General features: G+C 46.1%; 1 protein-coding gene across 1 annotated transcript; it reads right to left on the bottom strand.

Moving 5' to 3' along the window:
- Positions 1–6,241: 6,241 nt before the first annotated feature.
- LOC101664699 (gibberellin 2-beta-dioxygenase 3) lies at positions 6,242–8,785 on the bottom strand. Its single transcript, XM_044500087.1, has 3 exons — positions 8,234–8,785; positions 7,125–7,464; positions 6,242–6,648 (listed from the first exon to the last, which is right to left on the bottom strand). The coding sequence occupies exons 1-3, from the start codon at positions 8,677–8,679 to the stop codon at positions 6,409–6,411; spliced, it is 1,026 nt and encodes a 341-aa protein (XP_044356022.1). The 5' UTR covers positions 8,680–8,785; the 3' UTR covers positions 6,242–6,408.
- Positions 8,786–13,451: the final 4,666 nt, after the last annotated feature.

Genomic DNA, 13,451 nt, shown 5'->3' with positions numbered 1-13,451 from the left:
ACCAGTTCATAGACATGATTTGGATATGGAAAAGACAAACATAGCAACAAGAGATAATCATAGAAAGTCGGCCATCCTACTATTCAATAAATGGTTCAGATTTCACCATAACAAAACACTTAACAAGCCCAACACTTGTATTTTTGCTTGCTGCAATCTAAACAACATCACCAAAAATTCTATGATGCATCCAAACTAGTGAACTTTGTGCATAGATCGGATCGAATCGAAGAGAGAAGGGGAAGGGGAGGGCTACCTTGAGGATCGAATCGAATCAGCCTGCTTCTTCCTGCCATCTTCTTGTGAACAGCCTTCTTCTTCCTGCCATCAGCAGAAAGCTTTTTAAGAAGTACAACAGGAGAAACGTTTCATACAGCGGAAAGGGGGACTTGATCAACATCCACTAACTTCACAAAATAAAACGCATATCCAGTCAATAATTTCCCCCTGATTTAATAAGATAGCATGCCTGTTAAAAAAACTAGGCTCATTTACTTTTTCATGGGATTCAGATAAAAAACGGTTCAAAAAGGGACCTATCCAAGAACCACATGTTAAGATCTGGAGAATGGACGTAAATTATTTGACCATCGACATTCCTTGATCAAGGTAAACTGTAGCTAACTAGCTGATTGACCAATCAGAAAATGTATAAAGTAACCACCAATGCAACAGATTATGTTCTACTTCTAGCGCATTCATTCATAAGCGAAACATGGTGAACTGGAATCTAGAACTCATCGACATAGGGAGACTTGATCCACATCCAACAAATAGACACGAGCTAGATTTGAGGAAGTCAGTCAAACAAATCTGTAAAAGTAAGCATTCATGCCTGCTGGATTTGTAAGCAATTAGTTGATCCACCAAACGGGAAAGAGCATTGACAGCATTAAATTGCAGAAGCAAAACTAACAGCAACCCAAAATCACCCAAATCACTAGTTGATTAGCAACAAACAAGACGCGCGTGCGTGGTAATTCGAAGAAGAAACGGCCCTGCCGACAACGGCGCCGCCCATGACAAGGAGCTGCCCTGTACAATCCACCAATTAGTATACATTACATGACAGGTTATTTACTACTCCATAAGTAAATAAGTAGTATTTGTATCAGTACAACTACACTGGCACGTAGTGCAAACATGGTATCTCAGCATTCACTTGTAGGTGGCATCTGTATATACCTAGAGGTTAGCTCATCTTTTTATGTCAAGAATAGGAATCATATAGATTTCCTTGAATAACATAGGAGAAGAAAAATGTTCAGCAAATATGTATCACAAATTTAATGATGAGACAAGGCTAGATGAAGACATTTTCTAATTGACAAGCACCCAAATATATACAGGCACCAGTTCAGGAAATTCATGACTTGGACAGTGTATTAATAGCAGATATGACGAACTAATGTACTTGTACTTGATCTAGTTGAATACATGCAGAATAAGTTCATGGTATAATTTGAATAGGATCAACAAGCCATTTATGTTGCCTTTCATCCAAATTTGATGTATTTCCATGCTAAGGTGCATACGATTGTATTTCCGTGAGGGGGTTATTTCATATCCCTTAATTTTAATACATTGGCATGATAACATGCTAGCTTTGGCAACATTAAGACAATCAATTAATCTGCACCGAGCAAACATGAATAGGATTGAAGGAATAAATTTTGTTCAGATTCAATTATATATAACACATTCACAGCAGATTTAATTGGAAGCAACTTAAACTGCTGCATAAAGGAAACGTCTGTGGACCGCTCCGCCATGTAAACAGCTGAATTTGAATAAATATAAAAATGTAACAAAATGGAAATGTTATGATATCTCTGTTGCATGAGTTTTTATCATCAATCGCATCTCGACTCGGCAGATCTACCTGACTTCGTACCCGAAAGTCCCCATCACCAGCATAGACACATGGTTGTGTCATCTTCGTGCTGGATCTTGGCCAGACCAAAGTCAGCAACCTGCACAAGACAGGAAAAGCCCCATCACGCTCTGAGATGAACATTCAGAATATATCTTCCAAGCACATGTACGCATGCATGTCCCAGTTGAATAAAAGACTTCATTTTAATAGTTGTATTCCGGAGACAATTCTTAGTGCTTCAAATCATTCAGTTATCTGAATTAACAGAATAGAAAAGAATTGAAGATCTCAATGACAGTAGTAATTGGAGGGATAAATCAACACTTGTTCTAAGGACAATAAGATGATTGGTGCCAGGCAGTGTGGGGTCTCATCAGTCACCAAGCTGAACATCAGTGGCTTATCTCCTCTAAAAGTGCAACCTTATTTTGCATCTACACTAGCCCCTAATCGTGCAACAATTTACAGTAATTTGAGGAGTATTTGCTAGGATCATGATGACAATTTTAGATTAAATTACAGTGTTTGTCATCCACAGTTGTATGGTTCTATCTAGGATTACATAAAAACAGAGAAAACAGGGAGCTACCCAGCATCCACGACTAGAGCTAGTAGTAGGAACACATGGTACAGTAGTAGAGCCGCAGCGCAACTACTGTCAGCCGGCAAGGCATGCGTTGTGCTACCTACTCATGGTTCAGAGAGCCATCTCGCTAAACCTGAACCTGAATGGTCTTGGCAATCCCTGACAGAACCTGAACTATCAGATGCGCATGATTGGGAGTAGTAGTACGTACAGGAGGATGTTGAGCGGTAGGCCCCTGTCAGCGAAGTCGGCTATGAAGTTGCGGCCTGGTGCATGGTCTCGGCGGCGGTGAGGTTCCAAGCGGCTATGACGACGTGGGTGCCGCGCCCCGCGTGCCGCCAGCACCCGCGCCATCTCCACGCAGATCCCGCTCGATGCACCTCCCAGCAGTAGCGAATCCAGTGAGTCAAAGCCAAACGGGGGAGAGAGAGCAGAGAGGAGAGGACCAAGAAAGGGAGAAGGGTGAGGAAAAGTACCTGTGACTATGGCGGTGAGGCCGGCTGCGGAGACCGAGGGCGTTGCCGGGAGCGGGAGGGAGGAGGACGTCAATGTGGGACGCCGGCCAGCCCAAGCCCCGTCGGTGGAGAGTGCCTGCTCGATCCAGATCGAGGTCCTGATTGGCGTGGGGTTGCCTGCGAATCTTGGGGGCGGCTCTGGGCATGGGCTCGATCTTGGGTCGGCCTCGACCTCGTCTACGGTGAGGGTCATCGATGGTGGCGGTGGGGGTGGGGTTGGGGGCGGCGGCAGATCGAGATCTGAGGGAAGGAGAAGGGGGTGGGGTTGGGGGCGTGGGCGCGGGGCGTGGGTGGGAGGGAGAAGGGGGCAGCGGCGGCTGGCGTGGGAGGGGAGTTAGGGCGGGACGAGCGCGGCGAGTGAGGCATTAGGGACGGGGTGGGTCGGCGGGCGGAGGAAGAGCGGCGTGGGGTTTGCGTCCTACGGGCGCGGGCAGCGGATTGTGGTGGCGCGCGGGCGTGGGCGGCGGGATCTGAATCGGGGGCGGGAGGTAGGTGGCGGCTGCGAGTGGATCTGAATCGGGGGAGAGAGGGGAGAGGAGTGGAGTTAGGGTTTGGGTTGGCCTGCTGAGAGGAGTGAAGCGGGTCAAATTTGAACTGCGGCTGCCTCATAGTTTGCTATTTATTTTTTCCAAAAATCATTTCTAGGTACATAAGTATCTATTTAATCAGAGAAACACCAAAAAAATTCCAAGATTCAACCACTAGCTAGGAACGGTCATTCCCGCTGTTTTGACCGCATTTTGAAACGGGCATAAAAAATTCAAAAAAATCAAAAAAATGGGAAACCTTCGCATTGTGTCATTATATGTGGCCAAGTTCCCAGGAAAAATAACAAACTTGTAATACAACAATTATTTTAAAAAAGTGTTCTCAGAAACGAGCTATCAGTGTGGAGATCAATGGCTTTCAAGCCAAATGATCAATCTTATGGCCACATTCATGGCATAGTTTGTTCAAATGATCTCATATTGTGCACAAGGGTGTATATTGGAATGGCAAACAATATTGCCTAAGGAAGTTTTCATTTTCTTTGGACGAAAAAACCATTTTCCATTTTTTTAGTGCCCAAAAGGAGGTTTTTTTGTGAAGGACCTCCCAAATAATTGTTGCAAAATTGGACCAAATCAATTTTCTAAAATACTAGGACATATTTAATGCAAAATTGACAAGATGGTTGGGTGTAAAAAGTTTTGATCCACCTCTTGTGAAAAAGACAAATTTCCGCCGATTAAGTTGGAAGCGGGTCAAATTTGAACTGCAGCTGCCTTATAGTTTGCTATTTATTTTTTCCAAAAATCATTTCTAGTTACATAAGTACCTATTTAATCATAAATACATGGTTTGGTGGCAATACGTCGAGGTTTGGGCGGCCTAGGCATGTCTAGTGGGTTAGGCACTTCCCAGGTAGGTGCTAGGAAGAAAATTACAACATAAGATTCTCACGAGGAGACCGATCGATGCTCAAACATGAATTAGCAGCCAAGTGCTTGATTAGCGGTACGCGAAATGTACCTGGCTAATGGGCGTGAGTTTTGGCTGAGGGTGATCAGTTACTAAGAAGACCGTCTTCACAAATTTTCAGCTCAAAAGGAGGAGCCTAGGTGGTACTTGCTTTGCAAAGTACCACACTGGACATAAATACGAATGTTGAAGCTGGGCTCAAAATAATGAATGGATTGAGCTGGCATTTGGTGGAGGATGGTTATTTGAGCATAGGAAAGCACCGTAGAAATGGATACTATTTGGACATGCCAAAGTGGTACTTCCTTCACAAAGTGTTGTTCTGAACAGAATAGGAAAATGAATATTGTTGAATTATTTTTGAACTAGGCAAGGAAGGTTTTTTTTACATATTTGACGAAGATATGACCCAAAGAATTTATGAGATTTTTTTGGGAATTTTGGGAATGACAGAACTATAGGTTGCTTCACAACCTGGGGCAAAAAATGCCACATGGACATGACACATAGGCCAAACTGATGAGGTGGCGCCTAGTCATAGCAACCCACCATAATTTACAAGGTTATGACCATCTATATTGGTCGTGATCAGCTAGAAATAAGGCAGCGGACCAGTGCTATCTGCTTTATGACCATTTCGTGTAAGGAAATTATGACCTTTCTGACCAAAATGGTCGTTATAGTTTAGGGTTTGGAGCCCCCCGAACAGCTTTTGACCAATTGGTCTGAAATGGTCATAGATCTATGACCAATTCTTCCAGGGTCACTGACAGAAGGTCACTAGTTGACATATTTTTTGTAGTGCATCTGATGAACTTTTTGTAGATGCATCAGAATCTTCGAGATTAGCAGATGCACACGCAACTACTCAATGATCTTGTGGAGCATATGTGGACCCACAATGGCAACCAAGGAGCCAATGTTTGAGTTTGGCACTTCAAATTAATTTTATGTAAACACTATCTATGCTTCATACCAACATTTGCTATTTACGTGCGACATTGGCTTGTATGATCAACGTGCATGTATTTGCATGAATTTGAGAGTCCGGATTTGAGATATGTGGATGCCGGGACAGAAATATGAGGGCCCGTCCGGATGCGCCGGCGGGCGTGCCCGGGCGCGTTCGCGGACGTATAGGAGGTCGGATTGCCAAGTCCGGCTATAGATACTCTTATCTCCTGTCATGTCTATTGTATCTGTATTTTCATCTAATTGCTCCAATTTCTGTTCTTTCATGCACCTGCTTTTCTAATGGCTTTACCTTTATCTGCGTAATAAGGGGAACCTTATTGTTCAAATAAGAATATTACGTATTTTTATTTATTTGTTGTGAGATACGGGCCGAATACAAGAGGTGGTCTCATTCTCGACGATAAAGGGGCCCAGATAGCGAGAGCACTTGTACACGGGAGCGGGTGTGTCTAGCTTTCATCTAGATGTATGAGACTTAACCAAGTCACATCTAACTCCCAATACCACTTGATTTTGATGAAGATTCATGCAGGTTTATTATTTTTATTTTTTGTTTGATTACTCAAATGATATGTAGGAGTTAAATGAGACTTTGTTATTTCTCATCTACTACCTTCGTCCTGGTTTATTAGTCCCCTTAATATTTTGTGCCAAATTTTACTCATAAATTTAACTAAGAAAATAATAATGCATGTCACAAAATATTATATCATCGGATTCGTATTTAAACATAGTTCCCAATGATATTATTTTCTGTTACATGCATTAACCTTTTGTTAGTTAAATCTAAGATCAAAATTTGACACAAAAAGCGAAAGCACCAATAAATAAGGACGGAGGTAGTAGATGAGATTTAGCAAATCCGTTTTCAATATCCGGGCTTCATTAGTTAACTAGGATCATGATCATGCATTCATCACACACACACATAAGTATATAGCCTGCAGTATATACGTAACGCACGGAAGCTAGTCTGTCAGGCAGGTGGTCGCTGGCTAGTTCTCGAAGCTGCAGAGGCGGTCGGTGGCGAGCCTGCCCTTGTGGGTGCTGCTCTTGTACTCCTTCCAGGTGAACTCCCTGTAGCGGCTCCGGCCGCCGTCCCCTAGCAGCTGGCGCAGCGGCGCCAGCCTCTGGCCGAACGGCGGGCCGCCGAAGAAGATCATGGACACCCTCGGCCTCTCGCTGCTCACCACCACCCTGTGCCTCACGCTCCTGAACCTCCCGTTCGTCAGCACCTGCATGCACGCCCACGAAACCGCACGAGGACCAAATTAATACGATGCGTTGCACCTGAAACTAGTCTCAGAATAATTATTAATTCATGCATGCATGCCCGCATTATTATCATTCATCATGCCAGGGTTTTCACGTGCAGGGATCAAGGGGGCGGGCCCTGTACACGACTGCGTGCTGGCCGTATGCATGCACATACAGTGCTATATTTGTAGCCTCGTGCTGCACTGCTGCTGCCCTTGTTTGATGTGGACACTCGAGAGAAGGCTCGAGACCGGGCACTGATCTGATCATTATTGACTCGATCTGATTTGCTCGCCTGGAGATCCGATCGACTTGACATGCACCCACAGTAAAAGTGACGAGCAACAGTAGTAGCATCTAGCATGCACCGTACTCACGTCCTTGAGAGAAAAGTACTCCTACCATGTAGGAGTAGTAGGTGTAGCAGAGGCAGAGCAGCCCGACGTGTACGTACCTGCAGGGCGTCGGCGACGTTGACGAAGAAGGAGTCGGGGTCGGGCGGCACGGCGGCCCAGGAGCCATCGCGCGCGCAGATCTCCAGCCCGGAGGTGCCGTTGGAGCGGAGCACGGAGATGACCTGCGGGTCCGTGTGCTCGCCGAACCCCGTCAGGAGGCGGCCCTGCAGCTCCGGCCGCGGCGGGTAGTGGTTCACCCGGAGCATGCTGTCGCTCTCCGCGTCCGCCACCAGCCGGGACAGCGCGTCCGCCGGCGCGATCCCCAGCCCCTCCGCCATCAGCTCCAGCACGCCGCACGCCATCCGCCGCACCGCCGCCGCGTACTCCTCCAGAAGATCCCTGACAGCAACAAAAAAACGACCAAAAAATATCACTCCACGTATTATTGCGCGACTCTGATTAATGATGTCAAAAGGAGATGCGGATAGGGATGGGGCGCGGCAGTGTGGAGTGTAAACGGCAGCACGTCACCGGAGCGGCAGAAAGGCATCGTACGTACGTAGCTTGACGGGCGGCGCGTCGACACGGGTGCACGGCGACGCCGACACGTGCGAACGGAGCAGCACGGCAAGTAGAGAGTGATCGAAAACAACGGGCCGACCGTTACGTCGCCGCCGCACGTGAGTCAAACGTTAAAGATTCGCCGCCTCCGTACGTCGGCCGCGATAAATAGTGAAGCTCCACGCGGCCACGAAAGGCCAGTCTTATCCACGGAAATCCTCCATCTTGTATTTTCAAATTTGCTTTTCAGGAATTTCAGGAACTCTAAAACCATTCGACGATAAAAAAATCCTACAGCTTCGTGTTAATGTCATTGACGTTTCTTCAGACTTTGAGAGACATGGCTAAATTGACTGGTGTTGCTGGCTAAGATTCACTTTTGGTAGTACACTTTAGGAGTTCAGGTAATGCTCTCCAACTGACAGTGATTGGACTGTTCGAGCAGGCATTTTGAGCTGAGCAGATCACGAGAGGGCGGGAAGAAAAACGTGGCGTGGCATGTGTGCATGTGCATGTGTTTGTCAGCGGAGGGAGGGGGTGCCGGTGCAGACGCGGAGGGCGAATGTAAAATGTCCAGCGTGCATGGGTGGCGAGCGAACGAACTCACCGTAAGGGGCAGGGGGGCTCGGACAGCGACGCGACGGCGGCGCCTGCGCACGGCAATGTCCAGGACGCGAAGGAGGCGGCGGGCAGCGCGCCGGCGGGGGTGACGCCCAGCATGAGGTACTCGATCCACCCGAGGTCGCCGGAGACGCCGATGCGCTTGCTGTCGTACCCGAGCGGCCGGCCAGCGGCGGCCTCCTTCTCGGCCTGCGGCAGCGCGAAGAACTCCGCCGCGGCCGCCTCCGCGGCGCGCACGAGCTCCGGCGGCACCCCGTGGCCGGTCACCTTGAAGAAGCCCTGCTCCTCGCACGCGGACACCAGCGCGCGCGCCGCGGCCGCGCGGCCGGGCCCCGGGGCGGCGGACAGGTCGACCTCCCGCACGTGGGCCAGCGGCGGCTGGGCCGCCGGCAGCGCTATCTGCTCCAGCTCGCCCTTGGCAAGGACCACCATGGTCGGCTTTTTCTTCTTCCTTGTTCTCGAGGAAACAGAGGAGAAAGCAGGGCAAGAGAAGGCTTGATCGAGCAAGCGCGAGAGCTTTTCGAGTTGAGTGATACGAGCCGAGCTCGTTGCCCTCTATTTATAGGCGCACCGGCCCGCCGGAAGGTTGGTACAAGTACAGCCTCTGAATATTCCGCGCGCTCTGCCGTGCTGTGCACCTGTGACGCTATAGTGCGTTGATATGGGCCGTTAGATCGAGCGCCAATGGCATGGATCGGTGCTTGGCACCGCCATGGGTTGCCGTTTTGCTCATCGCGGCATTAGATCGTGGTATCCGTCGTGCCGGGTTAATCCCCACCGTTTGAGTACTTCTGTACGTAGGCGGAATGTGTGCTATCTACGTCAGTGATGACACTTACACTTCCAGAAAACTTAGCTCGGTCAGAGCCTTCAGAACGATGGCCAAGAGATCAAGGTCATTTTCAACCTCGGTCATCTTTTGACAATCAAAGGCCTTTCGCCAGTATTGCTTGCAAGTTAACTCCATGTGGACGACGTATACGGGTCTTTTTGCCAACATTGGGAAAATGCTCTTGTGTAGCCAGGCAAGATACCTACGGGCCTTAAAAACACTGGACATAATAGTACATGGACCAATAATTTCGTGAATTGCCGTGGCGTGGTGGTACAATGTACTCCGTAGAATAGAAAAGGATAGTTTTGCAGCACTTGCTTAGAGGACCACCAGGATAATAAGTCCGGGTTCATTTCCTTCTTCAGAAATAGAAATGGACTGCATGAACGGGGAGCCCCGCTGAGCTGTCCATGCTAAAAAAATCCTCGCCAGGTGCAAGAGATGGATGCAGATAATGTGTGATGTATGCCTATATTTATCACTTGCAAACCCAGAGTATATAGCAAAAAACTACCACATTACAGGCTTTCGTTTTGAAAAACTATTACTTTTTAAAAAATTTAAAAATCTACCACAAAAGTGGTGGGCTGTTCCAAAAAACCCTAGTTCCTGAAGCGTTAAGTTTTAATCACGTTTATGACAAAGGGGGTCCACTCGTCAGGTCACTGTTATATTGGACCGTTAGTTGACCGTTATGACATGTGGAGCCCACATGTCGGTCCTAAAAAATGCAAAACAGTCCATGTAAGTTTTGTAAAAAAGCAATTGGGTCCCTGTGCTCTTTCTCGCTCCCGTAACCCGTCGCCATGGCGGGAAGCTTCGAGCTGCTCCCCCATCGCCGCCGCTGCTTCCCGCCGCCGGCGCCGCTGCTCCCCGCCGCTTCTCCATGCCGCTATGTGCTGCTCATGGCTGCTGCTACCCGCCGCCGACGCTGCTCCCCGCCGCGACGGCTGCTGCTGCCTGCCGCCGCTGCCGCCGCTGCTTGCCCGCCGGCGCCGCCGCTCCCCGCCGCTTCTCCCTGCCGCTATGCTGCTCGCGGCTGCTGCTACCCGCCGCCACCGCTGCTCCCCCCCCCCCCCCCGCTGCCGCTGCCCGCCGCCGCCGCCGCTCCTCGCCGCCGTCGCTGCTCCCCGTGGCTGGGGCTCTGCTTGCTCGCCGGTGCCGCTGCTCTCCGCGGCTGCGGCTCGCCGGCCCTTGCTGGTGCTCTTGGGGAGAAGATAAAAGAAGAAGGAAGGAAGAGCTGACATGTGGGACCCACATGTTAGTTGACGTCAAATAAAAAGTCAACAAATGGTTTACTTAGGAGCGGGCCTGATCTGTCATAATCTGGATCAACTTTAAACAATGTAGTCATTTGGGTTTTTTGGAACAGCCCACCACTTTTGTGGTAGATTTTTGAAAAATTAAAAAAATGATAGTTTTTCGGAACGAAAGCCTGTAATGTGGTAGTATTTTGCTATATATTCTGCAAACCCAAGAATAATAATATCACGTTCTAGATGGGCCGGCCATGCAGCACACATTAGACCAGCACGCATTTTGCCAACTTCAGTTTGCTAATCGCTACTGAAGATTGGGATCTTTACAGGTATCCCAATAGTTCTTTTTAATCACAATAGTTGGAGACGCTCACTGATGGTCTGGGAAACACATTAGGCAGATCCAAAATACTAGTTGTACCCTCTATTCATGTAAAAAAAAGAGTACCTATGTGAGTAGGCTATGGGGTCTCTATTATCCGCGTCCGTGACGAAGACTGTAAGATCGAAGTTACACTTAGAAAGGCTTCAGAGAATGACGGCTGGAGCTGGAGTCATTTTCAACCTTGGTCATCTTGTGACAAAGAAGCCTCCCTAACTATATGCTGATTTGCTATTTGTATTTTTTCTGATTTTCTTTTGGAAAGGTTATTTTATTTTGCACCATTCCTTAGGTTTAATATGCTTGAAACCATTTCCTTTAAAGAAACGGAAACAATATTGCAATAACAAGGGGTTCATGCTAACAATCCTCGCCAAGCTGGTGCAAGAAATATACGCTAATAAAGTGTTATATGCTTGTAACCTGCAAATTCCAGAAATCTCATGTGCTCAGAAGATAATCGTCTCAATTATGCAATCCATTTCTATTTTTTATAAGACCTAAGATGGTGGTCCTCAACAAGGGCGAGCGGCGAATCAATTTGTGTATAACAGTTATCTTCTGAACACATGTGAGTTTAATTAGCCAATCAACTTATATTGCAACTGATAAGACCTAAGATGGTGTGGCCCAGCGGCAAATCCTCGTTATAGCTGTGGGGTCAGCTGTCTCCATAGTTTTTTTCTATTCCATTATATACATGTGTGTATCTATATTAAAAACTCTACAAATTATGTAAAATATGTGATAACAATCTCTTTGACCCCACAAATTTATTGTCCCGGCACCGCCACTGGTGTGGCCAATACTCCACTGCTTCTAATTTGTAAGAGGGTAGATGTTACACTAGAAAGGCTTGAGAGAATGATGGCTGGATCTTGGGCCATTTTCAAGCTTGGTCATCTTTTGATAAAGAAGCCAGTGCAAGTACCTATATGCTGATTTGCTATTTATAACTTCTCTGATTTGTTTCAAATATTTATTTTATTTTGCACCATTTGTTAGGTTTAATATGCTTGAAACCATTTCCTTTAAAAAATAGAAACAATATTGCAATAACAAGGGGTTCATGCTAACAATCCTCGCCAAGTTAGTGCAAGAAATATATGCTAATAAAGTGTGCTATGTTTGTCACTTGCAATTTCGGAAATCTCGTGTGTTCGGAAGATAATCGTCTCAATTGTGCTGGTATGTGAGTTTAATTTGCCGATAAACTTTATTGCAACTGGTAAGATGGTGTGGCCAATACTCCACTAGTTCTGATTTGTAAGATGATTGATGTTACACTAGAAAGGCTTGAGAGAATGATGGCTGGATCTTGGGCCATTTTCAACCTTGGTCATCTTTTGATGAAGAATCCACTGCAAGTACCTATATGCTGATTTTTTCTATTTATAACTTCTTTGATTTGTTTCAATGATTTATTTTATTTTGCACCATTTGTTAGGTTTAATACGCTTGAAACCATTTTTAAAATAGAAACAATATTACAATAACAAGGGATTCATGCTAACAATCCTCGCCAAGCTAGTGAAAGAAATATATGCTAATAAAGTGTGCTATGTTTGTCACTTGCAAATTTTAGAAATCTCGTGTTCAGAAGATAATCGTCTCAATTGTGTTGTATGTGAGTTTAATTAGGCGATCAACTTTACTGCAACTGGTAAGATGGTGTGGCCAATACTCCACTAGTTCTGATTTGTAAGATGATTGATGGTACACTAGAAAGGCTTGAGAGAATGATGGATGGATCTTGGGCCATTTTCAACCTTGGTCATCTTTTGATAAAGAAGCCACTGCAAGTACCTATATGCTGATTTGCTATTTATAATTTCTCTGATTGTTTTTTAAATATTTACTTTATTTTGCATCATTTGTTAGGTTGTATATGCTTGAAACCATTTCCTTTTTCAAAAACAGGAACGATATTGCAAGAACAAGAGGTCATGCTGACAATCCTCACCAAGCTAGTGCAAGAAATTATGCTAATAAAGTGTGCTATGTTTGTCCCTTGCAAATTCCAGAAATTTCAGAAGTGTTCAGAAGATAATCGTCTCAAGTATGCCAGTATCTAAGTTTAATTAGCCGATCAACCTCTTACTGCAACGGTAGTGATCTATGCTCCAAGAGTTACACACAGGCATATGCATCTCATGCCTAGCCATGCAACAGTGACGTATGTTGAACTACATCACTCATCTCTACTAGTAATAGCTACTCCTTTTTTCATGGTTGTGCGGCCTTCATCCTTTAGGGGGTGTGGGGGGTACTTTTTATTGCTTTGATACCGATGAAATAGCCAATCTCGTGTTTCCTTTCAAGCTTTTTCCTTTTTCAGATAATTGCCTCCTTTACATTTTACCAAGTAGATTTTCTCATTCTTTTTTGCTCGTTTCCTGTTTTTTTAATGGACTTTTCAAAAATCTTGAAAAGTCAATTGCACAATTTTTCTCTCGTACCCACAATAGAAAGCTTTATGTGTGTAGAACGTTTGGTGCATCAACTCCCACCCTTCTTCTGGTTCCGGAACAAGCTATCACGTTTTGGACCAACTCGCTTTCACATTAGATTTTGATAGTAACTCATATCATTGAAATGGATCCGATCGACTAGTCGACATGACATGAAAAGACGGGGGATTCGACTGTGGGAATTAAGATATGCACAAATAAATAAATAAATCGATTATGCAATTTTCCGGTTGATAGGGCTACGCGCATTGCAGGCA

The sequence above is a fragment of the Triticum aestivum genome, chromosome 3D (assembly GCF_018294505.1).
Source record: "Triticum aestivum cultivar Chinese Spring chromosome 3D, IWGSC CS RefSeq v2.1, whole genome shotgun sequence".
Taxonomy (NCBI): Eukaryota; Viridiplantae; Streptophyta; class Magnoliopsida; order Poales; family Poaceae; genus Triticum; species Triticum aestivum.
This window is presented reverse-complemented; position numbering and strand designations above follow the sequence as displayed.